This window comes from Pelophylax lessonae, assembly GCF_965119305.1.
Source record: "Pelophylax lessonae genome assembly, chromosome: 3".
NCBI classification, from domain to species: Eukaryota; Metazoa; Chordata; class Amphibia; order Anura; family Ranidae; genus Pelophylax; species Pelophylax lessonae.
Window position 1 is genome coordinate 320612630 of NC_138770.1, and position 17862 is coordinate 320630491.

General features: G+C 42.0%; 1 protein-coding gene across 6 annotated transcripts in view; it reads left to right on the forward strand.

The window, feature by feature from the left end:
* The window catches only part of DLGAP2 (DLG associated protein 2), a 1392398-nt gene that overhangs the window by 279796 nt on the left and 1094740 nt on the right, over positions 1-17862 (forward strand). For 5 of the 6 annotated variants that reach the window (XM_082249548.1, XM_082249547.1, XM_082249550.1 and 2 more), the window contains one exon: positions 11866-11920. The exons of the other annotated variant lie outside the window; for it this stretch is intronic. In XM_082249548.1, coding sequence (XP_082105674.1) covers positions 11866-11920 — 55 coding nt within the window. The remainder of the gene's footprint in view (positions 1-11865; positions 11921-17862) is intronic. 6 annotated transcript variants of the gene reach the window in all.

Here is a 17862-nt window from a genome sequence, read left to right on the forward strand (position 1 = left end):
ATTTTGCAACTCTCCCCCCCCCCCTACACAGTCCCACCATACGTGCGCCGAAACATACATTTTTTGTAGAGGTGTGTTGAGGGGCTCTAACATGTTTTTTTTTTTTCTTACATTTTTTATATGTCTCCCTATATGCTTAAAACATTTTGGTTTAATTTATTTTAAATTTTTTTATTTTTTAAGTATAACTTTTGTTACGATATGATAGCATATAGAGTAAGTGACAGGTTCTCTTTAATGAGACACCCTGGGTCTATTAAACCCTGGATGTCTCCTCTCTAATCCACTGCAGCTGATGGAACACAGATCGTGTTCCATAAATTGCTTCCCCCAGCACTGATCCTGGAGAATGACAGCTCCGGTCCAGGAAGTGATGTCATACATGTCATTTCCTGGTCTGTGTACAGAAGAGAAGCTGAGCGAACGGAGGTTATCTGAGTTCCAGCCACTGTTTCCAGTGACACCCGCCATGACAACACAAGGCCCACAGGTGGGACACCGTAAACATGGTGGGGGGTCGTGCAGGGGGGTGGAACATTGCCGCGGTGGTGGTTATAGGCAGCTTCACAGCCACTTGTTCCACTTCCATATGAAAGATGATAGTCCGCTTTACTAAAGTACACACACTTCTAGTCACTCTATTTTTTTGAGGGAATGTTATATTGCAGAAAAATATATATATTTTTTTCCAGAAATATCGCTCTTTTTTTTGTTTATAGTGCTAAAAATTGCACAGGTGATCAAATACCACCAAAAAGAAAGCTCTATTTCTGGGAAAAAAAGGACATCAATTTTAGGTACAGCGTCGCACAACCGCGCAATTGTCCGTTAACCACTTGCCTATCTACGTCGGCGGTCAGCCCCTCACAGGCAAACTAACGTAGGGCTACGTTGCTTGCTTGTGAGGGTCTAGGGAGCGAGCGCGCGCCCCCGGAGGCGCGCTCCCGCGTGGTCACGGACCCCCCCCCCGCGCGTGTGACCAGCGGACCCGATGTCCGCCGGCCACTCGGCGATCGGCGGGGGAGAGGGAGAATGTCAGGCAGCTTGTGTAAACAAGCTGCCTGTCATTCTCCTCACTGCAAAGACACTGATCACATGGATCTACTATGTAGATCCGTTGATCAGTGTCCTTACAGCTGAAGCCACAGCCAATCACAGTAGAAAGCACGCCCCTAGGGACACACACAGCCCCTCCCTCCCAAATAAAGTTAACCCCTTCACTACCAGTGTATTTTTACAGTAACAGTGCATATATATAGCACTGATTACTGTAGAAATGTCACTGGTAGCCCCAAAAGTGTCAAAAATGTCAGTCAAGGGTCCGATCTGTCCGCCGCAATGTCGCAGTACCGCAAAAAAAATCGCAGATCGCCGCCATTACGCGTTAAAAAAAAAAACAACAAAAATGACAAAAATCTTTCCCTTTGTTAGTAAACGCGATAACTTTTGCGCAAACCAATCAAAATACGCTTTTTTTTACCAAACATAGGTAGCATAAAACAAATTGGCCGAATATGTTAAAAAATTTTGATTTTTACATTTTTTTGGGGGGGAATTTCATATAAAAAAATGTGAAAAATATTGTTATTTTTGCAAAATTGACGCTCTTTTTTTGTTTATAGCGCGTGATCAAAAAATCGCACAGGTGACCAAATACCACCAAAAGAAAGCTCTGTTTGTGGGAAAAAAAGGACACCAAATTTGTTTAGGTACAGCGTCGCACAACCGCGCAATTGTCCATTAAAGTCACGCAGTGCCGAATCGCAAAATACCCCCTGGTCGGAATGGGGGTAAAATCTTCCGGGGCTTAAGTGGTTAAAGTAACGCAGTGCCGAATCACAAAATATGGCCTGGTCATTATGGGGGCAAATCCTTCCGGTCCAGAAGTGCTTAAAAAAAAATTGATGTTGAATGTCTGCGCATTTGTATAGCCATCACCAATAATTACTGTACATTTTCCTCATATGTTTATTTGCATAAGAACATCAGTTCCCTCTAGTGACCTTATTGTGGTATTTTCTTGAATGTGGGATTTTAGGAATATACTGCATTACGGTCAGTAGATGGAGATGGAGATTTGTGATGGCTGTCCCAATACTCAGACATTTGCACAGCAATTCTTTTTATAATTGGACCTTAGTGTTTAGGTCTGTGACCCCTTAACGCCAAATTAATACTGATTTATGTTTATGGCTGAATCAAAATATATATAAAAGCTAGCAAACAGTCATCCAAAGGACTTTGCTGAAATTTCAGTGCACAGGTGCAACGTAAAACTCACAAAGTTACAGTACAAGTAAATGCCATCTAAATGTTGCATACTGGATATCAATAATCTGCCATACAATGACATATTCAATTTCTTTTTTTTAATGGAAATGATTCTGCTTTTTTTTCAATACTTACAAGCACCCAAGAATGGTTGGTTTCTAAAAAAAAAAGCTGTTTTTAAAATATATGTAAATGCTAGTATTAATGTTTTTTCAGATTACAGCTAATAATAAAAATAAAAAAAGGAAACTGGGAAAATAATGAGATTGATTAATGTTTATTTTCTGTATTCATATAGCATCTGCCTTTTTCCAACATACCAGTTATCAGTTTTTGCCCCTAAAAGAGATAACATTCTAATGTAAGTGCCAGTTAGCCTACCAGTGTATGATGGGAAGAAAACTATTCAAACACAGGAAAGGGCATACCCATGTCCTGGTGAAGATTCAACTTAAGGACTCCACAAAGCACAGCAGGAGGACTAACCACTTAGCCATTCTGGTGCTTGGATGCTTTAGTTGTTGTAGAATTTTCCACACATAAGTGTTTTTTTATTCCTTTCTAAATTAGAAATAAAGAGTACTGCTGAATAGTGCTAACAGAGCCAGAACATTATAAGTGCGCTTTCTACATGTTACTTGTGCAACCCCTTGGAGTTATAGCTTTTATGGATAACTGAGTAAATTGCAAAGCAGTGTCAAACAAGTGCTTTGAGAAACTGGTGAAACAAGAAAAACAAACTGAACTACGCAGGTTCAGTATGTATTAGAGCATGATATTATTTATTGCAGCTTTGTTCCATCTACACTATTTTAAATTAATTTTGCTTAGCAGTAATAAAGCTGCATGTCACCCCCTCTCTTCCCTCTTAGAAGAAGTAGAAATAGATTACCTATAAAATAAAAAACCCTATCATACAATTGAAGAGAAAACACTCAATTCAAACATTCATTTACCTGGTATATACAGTAACTCTTCTTCATGCTTCTATAAATATGGCTAGAGCTATATGTCAATTTCAGTGTCTCAAAGTAAAAAAAATAATAATATATTGAAATAAAAAACACAACTAATAGCTTTATGTAATAATATAAAAGAATTACAACATTTTCTTATGGCATCCAGTCATATTTCATAAGGGTAATAAAGCTAGATAACAGTTGATTACTTACTTGCTTTGGCTTAGAGGACATCGATGCTCTATTTTAATAAATAAAGCTCTCAGGTTCTCTTACATCTATTAAAGTGTAACTAAAGGCACTTTTTTCTTCATTTTCATAGAGCAAGGAAGGGTTGTAATTAGTGTTGAGCGAACACGGACTGTATTATTCGTGTTCGTACCGAATAATTGGATTTTTTTTACCCGAACACGGACACGGACACTTTACTGTATGTTCGGGTAAAAATCCGTGTTCGGTCGTTTTATTTCCGGGTTTTGCATGCTTTGGCGCTCTTTTCATGGCGGGCTTTCAACAGCCAATCAACAATCGTTTAACTGGTGTGCCTTAAGCCATCCCAGCCATGCCTGCAAATGTCTTAGTAGCTGTGATTGGCCGTCTGAAGCATGTGACCAAGTCTTTATAAGTTCGAGGCAGCCGCCGCAGCAGCGTCATTCTGCTGCTTAGCTAAGGGACAGAGCACACATCAATGTGCTGGCTGCTGATTAGGGAAAGATAGGCAGGAAAAAACCATTTGTGTCCGGATAGAATTGAGGGACAGGTCGGAGTGTTTAGGCAGGGCGAGTTGTAGGCATTTTAGGGATAGAGTCTGCTGAATTATAGGGTCAGTGTCTTCTACAAACTACAATCGATATTGCTGTGTGGGGGGTGGGGTGAATCTGCACTCAATCCTGATCTACGATCTCTTCTCAATCCTGTTAGGGACAGAGTCTGCTGAATTTTAGGGAAACTGTGTTCTACAAACTACAATCGATATTGCTGTGTGGTGTGGGATTGGAGATAGGCAGGTGTCAGTGATCCACATCCATTTTTCTGTGTGTGAGCTGCAGTGAACACAATCTTTTTGGGCTGCAGTGAACACAATCTTTTTGGGCTGCAGTGAACACAATCTTTTTGGGCTGCAGTGAACACAATCTTTTTGGGCTGCAGTGAACACTATCTTTTTGGGGTGCAGTGAACAAAATCTTTTTGGGGTGCAGTGAACACAATCCTTTTTGGTGTGCAGTGAACACAATCTTTGTGGGGTGCAGTGAACAAAATCCTTTGTGGGGTGCAGTGAACACAATCTTTTTGGGGTGCAGTGAACAAAATCCTTTTTGGGGTGCAGTGAACAACATCCTTTTTGGGGTGCAGTGAACACAATCTTTTTGGGGTGCAGTGAACAAAATCCTTTGTGGGGTGCAGTGAACACAATCTTTTTGGGGTGCAGTGAACACAATCTTTTTGGGGTGGAGTGAACAACATCCTTTTTGGGGTGCAGTGAACAAAATCCTTTTTGGGGTGCAGTGAACAAAATCATTTTTGGGGTGCAGTGAACACAATCTTTTTGGGGTGCAGTGAACACAATCTTTGTGGGGTGCAGTGAACACAATCTTTTTGGGGTGGAGTGAACAACATCCTTTTTGGGGTGCAGTGAACAACATCCTTTTTGGGGTGCAGTGAACACAATCTTTTTGGGGTGCAGTGAACACAATCTTTGTGGGGTACAGTGAACAGAATCTTTGTGGGGTGCAGTGAACACAATCTTTGGGGGGTACAGTGAACACAATCTTTTTGGGGTGCAGTGAACACAATCTTTGTGGGGTGCAGTGAACACAATCTTTTTGGGGTGGAGTGAACAAAATCATTTTTGGGGTGCAGTGAACAACATCCTTTTTGGGGTGCAGTGATCAAAATCCTTTTTGGGGTGCAGTGAACACAATCTTTTTGGGGTGCAGTGAACAAAATCCTTTGTGGGGTGCAGTGAACAGAATCTTTGTGGGGTGCAGTGAACACAATCTTTGGGGGGGTACAGTGAACACAATCTTTTTGGGGTGCAGTGAACACAATCTTTGTGGGGTACAGTGAACAGAATCTTTGTGGGGTGCAGTGAACACAATCTTTGGGGGGTACAGTGAACACAATCTTTTTGGGGTGCAGTGAACACAATCTTTGGGGGGTACAGTGAACACAATCTTTTTGGGGTGCAGTGAACACAATCTTTGTGGGGTGCAGTGAACACAATCTTTGGGGGGGTACAGTGAACACAATCTTTTTGGGGTGCAGTGAACAACATCCTTTTAGGGTGCAGTGAACACAATCTTTGTGGGGTGCAGTGAACAACATCCTTTTAGGGTGCAGTGAACACAATCTTTGTGGGGTACAGTGAACAGAATCTTTGTGGGGTGCAGTGAACACAATCTTTGGGGGGTACAGTGAACACAATCTTTGTGAGGTGCAGTGAACACAATCTTTGTGGGGTGCAGTGAACACAATCATTGTGGGGTGCAGTGAACTCAATCTTTGTGGGGTACAGTGAACACAATCTCATACTTCTGAAGATTTGAGGGTGCTGCCTGTTCCATACTCCCCCTACTCCTCATCTAGCCTTTTAGGGGTACAAACAATAGTAATTGGGGCCTAGTGTGGTTGTGTACGTGTGATATACATACACTTTTTTTGGATCATATTTTCTATTCCGCTATTTAATCAAAAACCTTTGGGGATCAGTTAAATTGGGGGATAGTCTGTGTTGGTACGTGTGAGAGAGATCCACCTTTCCAAGTTGTTGGGGTTCATCTCATACTTCTGAAGGTTTGAGGGTGCTGCCTGTTCCATACTCCCCCTACTCCTAGCCTTTTAGGGGTACAAACAATAGTAATTGGGGCCTAGTGTGGTTGTGTACGTGTGATATACATACACTTTTTTTGGATCATATTTTCTATTCCGCTATTTAATCAAAAACCTTTGGGGATCAGTTAAATTGGGGGATAGTCTGTGTTGGTACGTGTGAGAGAGATCCACCTTTCCAAGTTGTTGGGGTTCATCTCATACTTCTGAAGGTTTGAGGGTGCTGCCTGTTCCATACCCCCCCCTACTCCTCATCTAGCCTTTTAGGGGTACAAACAATAGTAATTGGGGCCTAGTGTGGTTGTGTACGTGTGATATACATACACTTTTTTTGGATCATATTTTCTATTCCGCTATTTAATCAAAAACCTTTGGGGATCAGTTAAATTGGGGGATAGTCTGTGTTGGTACGTGTGAGAGAGATCCACCTTTCCAAGTTGTTGGGGTTCATCTCATACTTCTGAAGGTTTGAGGGTGCTGCCTGTTCCATACTCCCCCTACTCCTCATCTAGCCTTTTAGGGGTACAAACAATAGTAATTGGGGCCCAGTGTGGTTGTGTACGTGTGATATACATACACTTTTTTTGGATCATATTTTCTATTCCGCTATTTAATCAAAAACCTTTGGGGATCAGTTAAATTGGGGGATAGTCTGTGTTGGTACGTGTGAGAGAGATCCACCTTTCCAAGTTGTTGGGGTTCATCTCATACTTCTGAAGGTTTGAGGGTGCTGCCTGTTCCATACTCCCCCTACTCCTCATCTAGCCTTTTAGGGGTACAAACAATAGTAATTGGGGCCCAGTGTGGTTGTGTACGTGTGATATACATACACTTTTTTTGGATCATATTTTCTATTCCGCTATTTAATCAAAAACCTTTGGGGATCAGTTAAATTGGGGGATAGTCTGTGTTGGTACGTGTGAGAGAGATCCACCTTTCCAAGTTGTTGGGGTTCATCTCATACTTCTGAAGGTTTGAGGGTGCTGCCTGTTCCATACCCCCCCTACTCCTCATCTAGCCTTTTAGGGGTACAAACAATAGTAATTGGGGCCTAGTGTGGTTGTGTACGTGTGATATACATACACTTTTTTTGGATCATATTTTCTATTCCGCTATTTAATCAAAAACCTTTGGGGATCAGTTAAATTGGGGGATAGTCTGTGTTGGTACGTGTGAGAGAGATCCACCTTTCCAAGTTGTTGGGGTTCATCTCATACTTCTGAAGGTTTGAGGGTGCTGCCTGTTCCATACCCCCCCTACTCCTCATCTAGCCTTTTAGGGGTACAAACAATAGTAATTGGGGCCTAGTGTGGTTGTGTACGTGTGATATACATACACTTTTTTTGGATCATATTTTCTATTCCGCTATTTAATCAAAAACCTTTGGGGATCAGTTAAATTGGGGGATAGTCTGTGTTGGTACGTGTGAGAGAGATCCACCTTTCCAAGTTGTTGGGGTTCATCTCATACTTCTGAAGGTTTGAGGGTGCTGCCTGTTCCATACCCCCCCTACTCCTCATCTAGCCTTTTAGGGGTACAAACAATAGTAATTGGGGCCTAGTGTGGTTGTGTACGTGTGATATACATACACTTTTTTTGGATCATATTTTCTATTCCGCTATTTAATCAAAAACCTTTGGGGATCAGTTAAATTGGGGGATAGTCTGTGTTGGTACGTGTGAGAGAGATCCACCTTTCCAAGTTGTTGGGGTTCATCTCATACTTCTGAAGGTTTGAGGGTGCTGCCTGTTCCATACTCCCCCTACTCCTAGCCTTTTAGGGGTACAAACAATAGTAATTGGGGCCTAGTGTGGTTGTGTACGTGTGATATACATACACTTTTTTTGGATCATATTTTCTATTCCGCTATTTAATCAAAAACCTTTGGGGATCAGTTAAATTGGGGGATAGTCTGTGTTGGTACGTGTGAGAGAGATCCACCTTTCCAAGTTGTTGGGGTTCATCTCATACTTCTGAAGGTTTGAGGGTGCTGCCTGTTCCATACCCCCCCTACTCCTCATCTAGCCTTTTAGGGGTACAAACAATAGTAATTGGGGCCTAGTGTGGTTGTGTACGTGTGATATACATACACTTTTTTTGGATCATATTTTCTATTCCGCTATTTAATCAAAAACCTTTGGGGATCAGTTAAATTGGGGGATAGTCTGTGTTGGTACGTGTGAGAGAGATCCACCTTTCCAAGTTTTTGGGGTTCATCTCATACTTCTGAAGATTTGAGGGTGCTGCATGTTCCATACTCCTCTTCCTCATCCTCCCTTTAGGGTAGGAAAAAATTTAATCGGGCCTAGTCTGTGTTTGTACGTGTGAGATACACAGTTTTTTATCCTATTCCGCTATTCAATACACACCCTTTTGGTGTAAAAAACATTAAATTGCGGCATAGTTTGCATATTTGACATTTGCATATATTGTGCCTTGTTGCGCTGTTTTGGGTACTCCACCAACATGGCCAGTGGCAATGACGCCATTCTCAGCTTAACTATCCCACTTCTATGCCTCCTTGAAAAAACAATTTGGGCGATGATGGAAGAGGATGTGGCACAGGATGAGGAGGAGGAGGAGGAGGATGAAGAGGTAACATTTCAAAGGCTTTCAGGGCAGTCATTCGCAAGGGGCTCCGAGGGTGGGTTCCTGCACACACAAACGCCAGGGACACAATTGTCCAGCAGGGGCACAGTTCTGGAGGATGAGGAGGATGAGGAGGAGGAGGAGCTGGAGGAGGAGATGGAACCATGTTCACAGCAGGGTGGCACCCAGGCCAGCTCATGGCCATCACTGGTGCGTGGCTGGGGGGATACAGAGGACACGGACGATACACCTCCCACAGAGGACAGCCTTTCGTCGCCTCTGGGCAGCCTGGCACACATGAGCGATTACATGCTGCAGTGTCTCCACAACGACCGCCGAGTTGCCCACATTCTAACTTGTGCTGATTACTGGGTGGCCACGCTGCTGGATCCCCGTTACAAGGACAACGTACCGTCCTTAATTCACTCACTGGAGCGCGATCGCAAGATGCGCGAGTACAAGCGCACGCTGGTAGACGCCATGCTGCTGGCATTCCCATCTGACAGCGGGGCCACAGTGGAAGCACAAGGCAGAGGAGGAGGAGGAGGAGGTCGCCAACGCAACCAGGGCACCGCCAGCACCTCAGAAGGCAGGGTTAGCATGGCCGAAATGTGGAAAAGCTTTGTCAGCACGCCACAACAAACAGCAGCACCAGCAGCTCAGATGGAACGTCTTAGCAGGAGGCAGCATTTTACCAACATGGTGGAGCAGTATGTGTGCACACGCCTACATGTAGTGAATGACGGGTCTGCCCCCTTCAACTTCTGGGTCTCCAAATTGGGCACATGGCCTGAGCTTGCCCTTTACGCCTTGGAGGTGCTGGCGTGCCCTGCAGCCAGTGTATTATCTGAACGGGTATTTAGCACGGCTGGGGGCGTTATAACAGACAAGCGCAGCCGCCTGTCCAGAGACAATGTGGACAAGCTCACGTTCATTAAAATGAACCAGGCATGGATCCCACGGGACTTTTCCGTACCTTATGCAGAATAGCAATGGATACCGACCTTACCCACCCATTGTTCCATTTTTGCTCTTTCTCACTCTTTTGGGGTGTACCCTCATTTAAAATTTTTGAAAAGAAGCAGTGTTGGCTACCTCGTCCTCCTCCTCAGGGCCAGATTAATGTAGGGGCTATTGGAGCTGCAGCTCCAGGCCCCTACCTTTTATATAGGCCCCGGGTTGGCCATATTCACTGTTACCGCTCTTCTGTCACTTGTAAACACAGAAGTCTGGCTTCTATGCTCGCTTCCCCAGGCAGCACCCTCAGAACCTCCCCACACAGCGTGAAGGCCGGACAAGGAGGGACAGTTGGCGATGCATGGATGTGTTTATGGGCTTCAGAGACAGCATCCCATGTTGAATTAGGCATGCATGGCTGCACCCTTCCTCCTCTGGGTGCATGGCAAGGCACGGCCCTTAAGGCCCTTCAAAATCCTCAGCACCAAGCCCATGATGCTGTTAATCCGGCCCTGGTCCTCCTCCACCGCCGCTTCCACCTACACCGCCCATAGGTGTGCGCAGCCTATTGCATTAAGGTGTGCACCCCAAAGTTGAAATACACATGCATGTGTTTGCCAGCAGGGAGAGTAATGTATCGGGGCCATGTACCTGTAGGCAAGGAGAAATAGAGCAGAGCAGGTCCCAGGGAGATCTTTCCCATCTCCTCACTGGCAATGCTATGTGCCCTAGGTGATTAGGGTGTGCCCAGGCACACCCAGCACACCCTGTGCGCACGCCTATGTCACCGCCACATCCACCACCACCTCAACCTCCCTCCTACTCCATATGGGCCTCGTCCTTCAGAGATGAAGAAGAACATTGTTTTATTTTTCTGTTTTTTTTTGTTGTTTTAAGTTATTTCCCTATCCACATTTGTTTGCAGAGCACTTGCCATGCTCTTAATTACGTTTTGCTGCCATTTGCAGCACTCTAGCCCTTTCCTTTGGTGTTTTAGAGCCATTTTAGTGCCTTAAAGTTCGGGTCCCCATTGACTTCAATGGGGTTCGGTGTCCGGGAAAAGTTCGGTAAAAGTCCGGGACACGGACCCGGACTTTTTTTTAAAGTTCGGCCGAACCCGTCGAACACGGACATCTAGGTGTCCGCTCAACCCTAGTTGTAATGCATGCCAGTTTTTTTTTTTTTGCCTGTGTCCAATTGGGGTGATTTCCCCATCATATACTGTGCCATAGCAAAATTAGGAAGTGGGCAAAAATCTCCCTAAAATGAGGGAATGCCGAGGTTTCACCAGGGTCACCAGAACTAGTGTCACCGTTGAAAGATTTCCTCTCTATTGTTGTTCTGGTGTCAACAAAATTGGGGATTTTCTTTGGATGACAATGGTAAACAGGACAAATAGAGAGGGTAATGGGGGTGCAGTCAGCAGTAAAACTGACAAGTGTTATAATCTCTCTCCACTTTATCCAAAAGAAAAATGGTGTTGTTCACATTGATCCCCTTGTCTGTTCCCTAATGTACCTCTGGGATCCTAAGCTGGTTTTGTTGACTCTCCAGAAACTACCCTTTGAGCCTATCACATGTTGTGTCTTTGAGTCGATGGCCTTAACCTGAAAAAACAAACATTCCTTGTTCTGAATAGACAAAATTGTTTTGAGCCTAAAGACCTTTCTTCCCAAGGTGGTCTCTCCCTTCCACCTTAACCAGTACCTACCTTCCTTATGTCATGCTCCGTACCATCCCAAGGAGGTCTCCCTCATCTGTCTGGATGTGGTGCATGCTGTGTAAATGTATCTCTTAGCTACTCTTTTTGTCATGCATAAATGTCCTCACAGGGGATTGCATCTTATTCCACCATCTCCAGGTGACTTTATCAAATGATCTAGCCTAGGGGCTTAAGGGCAAAGGTCCACTTTTCCCTGTCAAAGCACACCCTACTTAGTTTCTTAGAAATGCAAGACTTCTACCTGGTCCTCTGTAGATACGTTTGTTGATTTTTACCAGGTAGTTGTTTAGGCTTCTTCTAATGCCAGCTTCAGTCATAAGATTTTTCAGGTGGTTCTGTGAATTTCTCCAAGACCCATTTATTTACCTGGTGTTACATGGGCCTGTTGACTTTTTTGACACCAATAAATTATTTTGCAGGGAAAAACATGGCAGTTGCTTATAGTCCACAGAGCTTTAAATCCACTTTACATTCACTGCTTTAATAATTATAAATAAATTGTTCTAATGTTTTTCCATCTTTTTACCTTTTTTTAAGGTTTTGCCTGGGATTCTTCAGAAACATTGCTGTATTTTGCCTGACAGAAACACAGGTACACATTTTTTTTTAATTTTTTTTTTTTGTTTCATGATAGATTTCTGGATCTAGTGATTGGAATAAAGATTTGGGATTGTTTACTGTGACATAAATTAGCTTATCTGATCATTTAAAAAAATCAAATCTGATCACTATTTTTTCTATTATCTACGATGCATATGCATACATGTATTTTTTACTGTTGGCAGAGAACTGTGTTCTGTTTAAATACACACCATGGTAAATGTAACCTAAATTATGCTAACTAACTAAATTATGCTTAAAAACTGTACACATTGAAAAGTGTGTATTGCAGATGGCAGAATATCACGCTAAACTTAGCACACGTGAAAAGCCTATAATGCACTGGAGACTTAGGGTCAGTTAAAGGCGATATAGTGCTGGAATAACAGTCTATTTAAAGATTCACAACATATGCTCCACAGGGGATATCGAGGGATGAAACTGCTCTCTTCGATTTACTGCTGATTTCATAAATATTGTTGTAAAGTTGATCAGTGCTAGATATATAAGATGTAGAGATGTAGTTTAGTCACTATGCTTATGATTACTTGCAGGGTTTTTGGGTACTTAGTTCTGTGTAATTATTTGTATTGCCTCCCCAAAAAATGAAACTAAATCATAAGAAACAAAAAGGTTATCATGTACTGTCATGCATTAAAGTTGATGTTTTACTTGGAAACAATTTACTTTTGATCACTGCCTCTATTGATAACTTGAAAATAGGAACAGGCTACAAGTGGATGTAAATAAGGTTCCTAAAATGTCCACCCAAACTCAAATTGTACCTTTAGGTAATTTTTGGATAGTTAATCCGCCTGATGATGCCCTGAATTCTCAAGAACACTGGTGGTGAGATATGTACAGTTGGGTTCCAAGGTGTATGCACATCTTGTGTTGCCATTACCTAGTGGCACTAGTATCACTGTTTGCAGATTTTATTACTGCAAATAAAAGTGAACATGAGTGGCTTTTTTTTGCAAGTTTACAATGTTAGCCTAGGCTGCATAATGATGCTGAGCCCGAGTAATGTGTCATTAACAGCCTGAGCTCACTATTAACCCAGAAGTGACTGCTCAAGGACCAAATGAGGAGGACTGAAAGAACAGTGCTGAAGAATGGAATAGGTAAGTTAAAATATTTTTTAAACAAAATAGGGCAATGCAATGCATAAAAAAAAAAAAGTAGAAATAGGCTTTCGATTTTTAAGCCAAAAGTCACTTGTACCACTTCACTATAGTAAAGGGTACCACCTTTTTTTACTCATATAATTAGGCTAAATGAGTTGTAAAGGCTGAAGGTTTTTTTTTTTTTTTTATCTTAATGCATTCTATGCATTAAGATAAAAAGCCTTCTGTGTGCAGCAGCCCCCCTAACACACACCTGAGGTCCCTCTCTGTCCAGCGATGTCCACCCGTGTCTCAGCCGACTGAGATTCTTCTTCCTAATTGTCTCCTGCTGTCAATCAAAATCAGCTAGCCAATCAGGGCAGAAAGGGGGCAGGGCCAGGTTGGGGCTCCATGTTTGAATGGACACAGGGAGCTGTGACTCAGCTCGTGTGCCCCCATAGCAAGCTGCTTGCTGTGGGGGCAGTGAACAGGAGGGAGGGGCCAGGATCACAGAAGAGGGACCCAAGAAGAGGAGGATCCGGGCTGCTCTGTGCAAATCCACTGCAACAGAGCAGGTAAGTATTACATGTTTGTTATTTTTAGGAAAAAAAAATAGACTTTACAATCAGTTTAAGGGTAATTTAAGGGCTGCTGGGGGCACCCAAGCAGGCTGGTTCCCGAGCCACTGTACTGCGTGTCCATTCACACACAGAGCCGCAGCTTGGCCCTATCCCCATTCTCTCCCCATTGACTCACTGGCTGTGATTGACAGTCCCCAGAGAGCCAAGGTTCTGGTGCACATCACTGGATCAAGATGGGGCTCCGGTAAGTGTTGGGGGGTGGCGGGGGAACTGCAGTACAAAGAAGGTTTTATACCTTCATGCATTCAATATCTTATAATATTGAGACCAATCACGCTTAATGGCAAGTTCCTTTTAAGATCCTCCTATGCCGCTGGCGGTTTTTTCCTCCTCACCATTCCATAAAGCAGCTCAGGTTGTTATAAATGGAAAGAAGATAAAACTCCAGATAGTGTGATATTGTAAATTCAATGTTTATTCCCGAAATAGCAAGGTTTAACAATGATTCAGCAAGTTCCAGCAAGGATCTATTATGCTGATGTCCGTGACATTCAGTACGACCATGCATGGCGAGCGGAGGTAAATCCCGCTTGCTTTCCAATGGTGAGTCACGTTGTGCGGTCCACGTGCTGACGCGTTTCGTCACATCCGGTGACGTTCTCAGCATAATAGATCCTTGCTGGAACTTGCTGAATCATTGTTAAACCTTGCTATTTCGGGAATAAACCTTGAATTTACAATATCACACTATCTGGAGTTTTATCTTCTTTCCATTTATAACAACCTGAGCTGCTGTAATATATATGAGACCCACTACATTTGGTAAGTTACCCATCTTATAAATTACTGCACGGGAAGAAGGTTTCAAGCACCTGCACTTTACCAGTCACAATTTGCATTTTTGAAAGAGCACTTGCACATCTCCTAAGAAAAGGAATTTTCACGGATGTTTTGCTCATCAATTTTTCATATATTTATATTTTGATAATCTATTATATATATTTTTATACACAAGATGGACTTTTATTTTTATTAATTAATTTACACATGGATTTGTTGATATTGGATGATTGATTGGCACAAGTAGTTTGCACACTTGCACTTATATTTGCGAATTTACAAATTTATGTATTACTATTGCACAGATTTATGTTTTATGTTTTATATTTTAGCAAGCGCTGTAGATAGCCCTATTTTTAGGACTATTCCTTTCAAAACAAATGGTGCACTGTACCGATACAAAGGTGAGCAGAGACCCTTGTTAACTCTTAGTAATGTTGATAACTTATTGACAACTATGTTATATCTATGGCCTACACAGCGCTAGGTTTAGCAGACAGTGCTGACATCTGCAACAGTCAGAGTTCATGTGGGTCACGTGACCTAACATGTCTGCTTCAGGTTATGTGGCACATAACTAAAGTACATCAGAACCTTTTTTTAACACGTTGAGCCCCCATCCACCTTTCTGTTGCCTCTATATATTTCGGAAGTGGACCTTATTTATTTTAAGTTAAGGTCACTTTTACCCAAACTTCTATTGTTGCTGTTTATTTCATGTATATTGGCTGTGCTGCCAGCCAGCCAGTAGTAGAAGAAAGCAACTATTCTAGCCAATTGGGGAAAAAAGGGATGATATCTGGGAAGATTCCTAGATACCAGACATCTGAAAGTAAAAGCTGATTTTATACAGCATTTTTACAGCTGCTATTTAATGATTGCTAGATAGCTGTGACATAAAAGAGAATGCAAAAAAAAACAACTGCCTCTATACACTAGTACTGTTAGATGGAAGAGTAATCTTTACTTTACTTTAAATTCCTACTTAAAAGCAAGCACCACAATATGCCTGCTGTTACCTGTGTTAGCAATTAGGGATAAGTGAACGTTTCGGCCCAAGCATGAGCCTAACATTTGCCTATGTGGCCTATGTGGCTAAATTTGCAGCATGTTTGCCCTGACGAACACCCTGCAGTACTTTTCAAGCTTTCCCCAATCAAGGAGGGGTGTAAGCTGGTTGTTAAGGAGTGGGGCCGGGAAGCCGCCTGCAGCATCTTTAACAACCAATAAGTGATCATCTGTCAATGGGTTTCCCCATGTCAGTAAAAAAAATAAAGAACCAAAGGCCGAAAAAACGCCAATTTTATTTTTCCAAAACTGCACTGGGTCCCCTAAATTTATACTAGACCTTTATTTGGGCATGCAGCCTGGCAGGTCAGGAAAGGGGGGGGGTGGGCAAGCGCGGCTCTGCCCCCCCCCACCCCCAAAGCACCTTGTCCCCATGTTGATGGGGGTTGTCAGGGGTTGTCCTCGGCTGATGCAGAGAGTAGTGCTAACATCATGACGTCAATGCCACTATCTGCTTCAGTACCGTAAGAATCAGGAATGCCATAGTGGGGCTTCCTCAGGGATTGGGGGCCCTACATTCATAATATGTCCACAATCTTCCAGATTGAAAGACTGAGGATATCTTGTGATGAAATAAAGTACTGAGTGGACAGCTATGAATTAAAGGTGAGTATTCTAGTCTGAGCTGATTTTTTGCTCTGTCTGGTAACCAAATTTAGTAAAGAAAAAAAAAATTGCCTGGAGATCAAACGTTAAAAAATATATACATTTGTATATTAGTCTTTATGTCTTTTTCATCAAATAGAATACTTTACACTCTTCTGGCATTATGAAAGCATGCTTTTTATAGTATGGGTTCACTTTACAGAGAGATATTCTTAGTGAAAACATCCATTTCTTCTGTAGATCATTCTGAAAACACAGGCAAAAAGGATTTCTCTTTGGTTCTGTTAGCAGGGGGCAGGGATCTGAAGTCATCATACAGCCAACAGCCCTGAGCTCTAATTGAAGGGAAGGAACACACCCCCCTTCACAGAGCTTTCTAGCAAGCACAGCTGTGGATAACAGTCACAGGCTGAGTGCTGTAGCTTTTGACCTGTCACCATTTTAATTCTTGGTGTTGGGAAGTCATGCCAATAATAGAGGAGCCAGGCAGCAGAGAGAAATAACACTCAGAGCTTTGGTGAGAGGCAAGTACACAGTATAGAAGGATATGTTTTGTTCACATTTCGTGTCTGAGGTTTACATCCACATTAACATTTAATGGAAATCAACACTAATGAATCTTCTGTATGTATTGTATCCACAAATTTTCTGTGACATAAAAAATGATGTTCTCTGTGTAGGACAAATGTAATGGTATCGTTTATTGTTTATTATAGGGCAGTATGTGAGCACTGCATAATATTGAAAATCACTCAGAAACTCACAGTTTATTAAGAAGAATGAACTCACTTGTCATTTCAAGCTGGCCATTAAGCTGCAAATCAATAGCTGCCGTAATTGCGGCCTTGGAAAATGATTTTTACTGGGCTCCTCAATGTACATTCGTTGTTCTAGTACTTGCAGATATGTGTGAGCTTACTGATATACATTTGTGTGTATCAACAGAAAATAGCAAATGTTCACTGATAAGTTGCATTCAAAACAAATGTGTGTGTGTACAGTGATTTTAATACTAAAAGATGCTGATATTTACAATAAAAGATCTGAGTTTTTTTCTTTTTTTTATTAAAATATAACAGGGTAGTGCAAATTGTTTCCTTATACCTTCTCTGCTTCTTTAAACCTTTTTCATCTTCCTACTCGCTAGTAGGTCTTTCTTTCTATTTTCATGAAGCAAGTGACCCTGGATGATACTTTTGCTACATAGCAGTTTGAGATTATCTTTGAAGAGGCTAGATGACTAGGGACTTGTTATGCTGACTCCAATACTTCATAATGCCTTCTTTATGCATTAGCTTAACTGTCTGTTCTCTGTCAATCTTTCACGTTAATCAATATAGATGGATTATGAGTACTATGATCGTTCAGTGATAACAAAATTAGTCACATTTTGGAACATTATATTGTCTCTATCAAGAATAAGCCCTTTTTTATCTCTGTGATACTGTTGACCTTTAAATAAAACCTGTATTCCATATATATTTATGGGACGTTCTTAATGTTGGGCAACTGAAGAATTGTAAAAGTATGCTGAACCAAATGCTTTATTACTATTTTAATATTATGTTTTGCTAATTAAATTAAATTAAATGAGTACCAGCTGGGATTAACACATGCATACATATTAGAGAAAAGCCAATATTCATTGCTAGCCATTACAAAGCAGGTCTGGATAGAGCCAATTTTTATAAACCTTCAGAGTATGTCACTATAGTGGCAAATTGCAGTGCAAG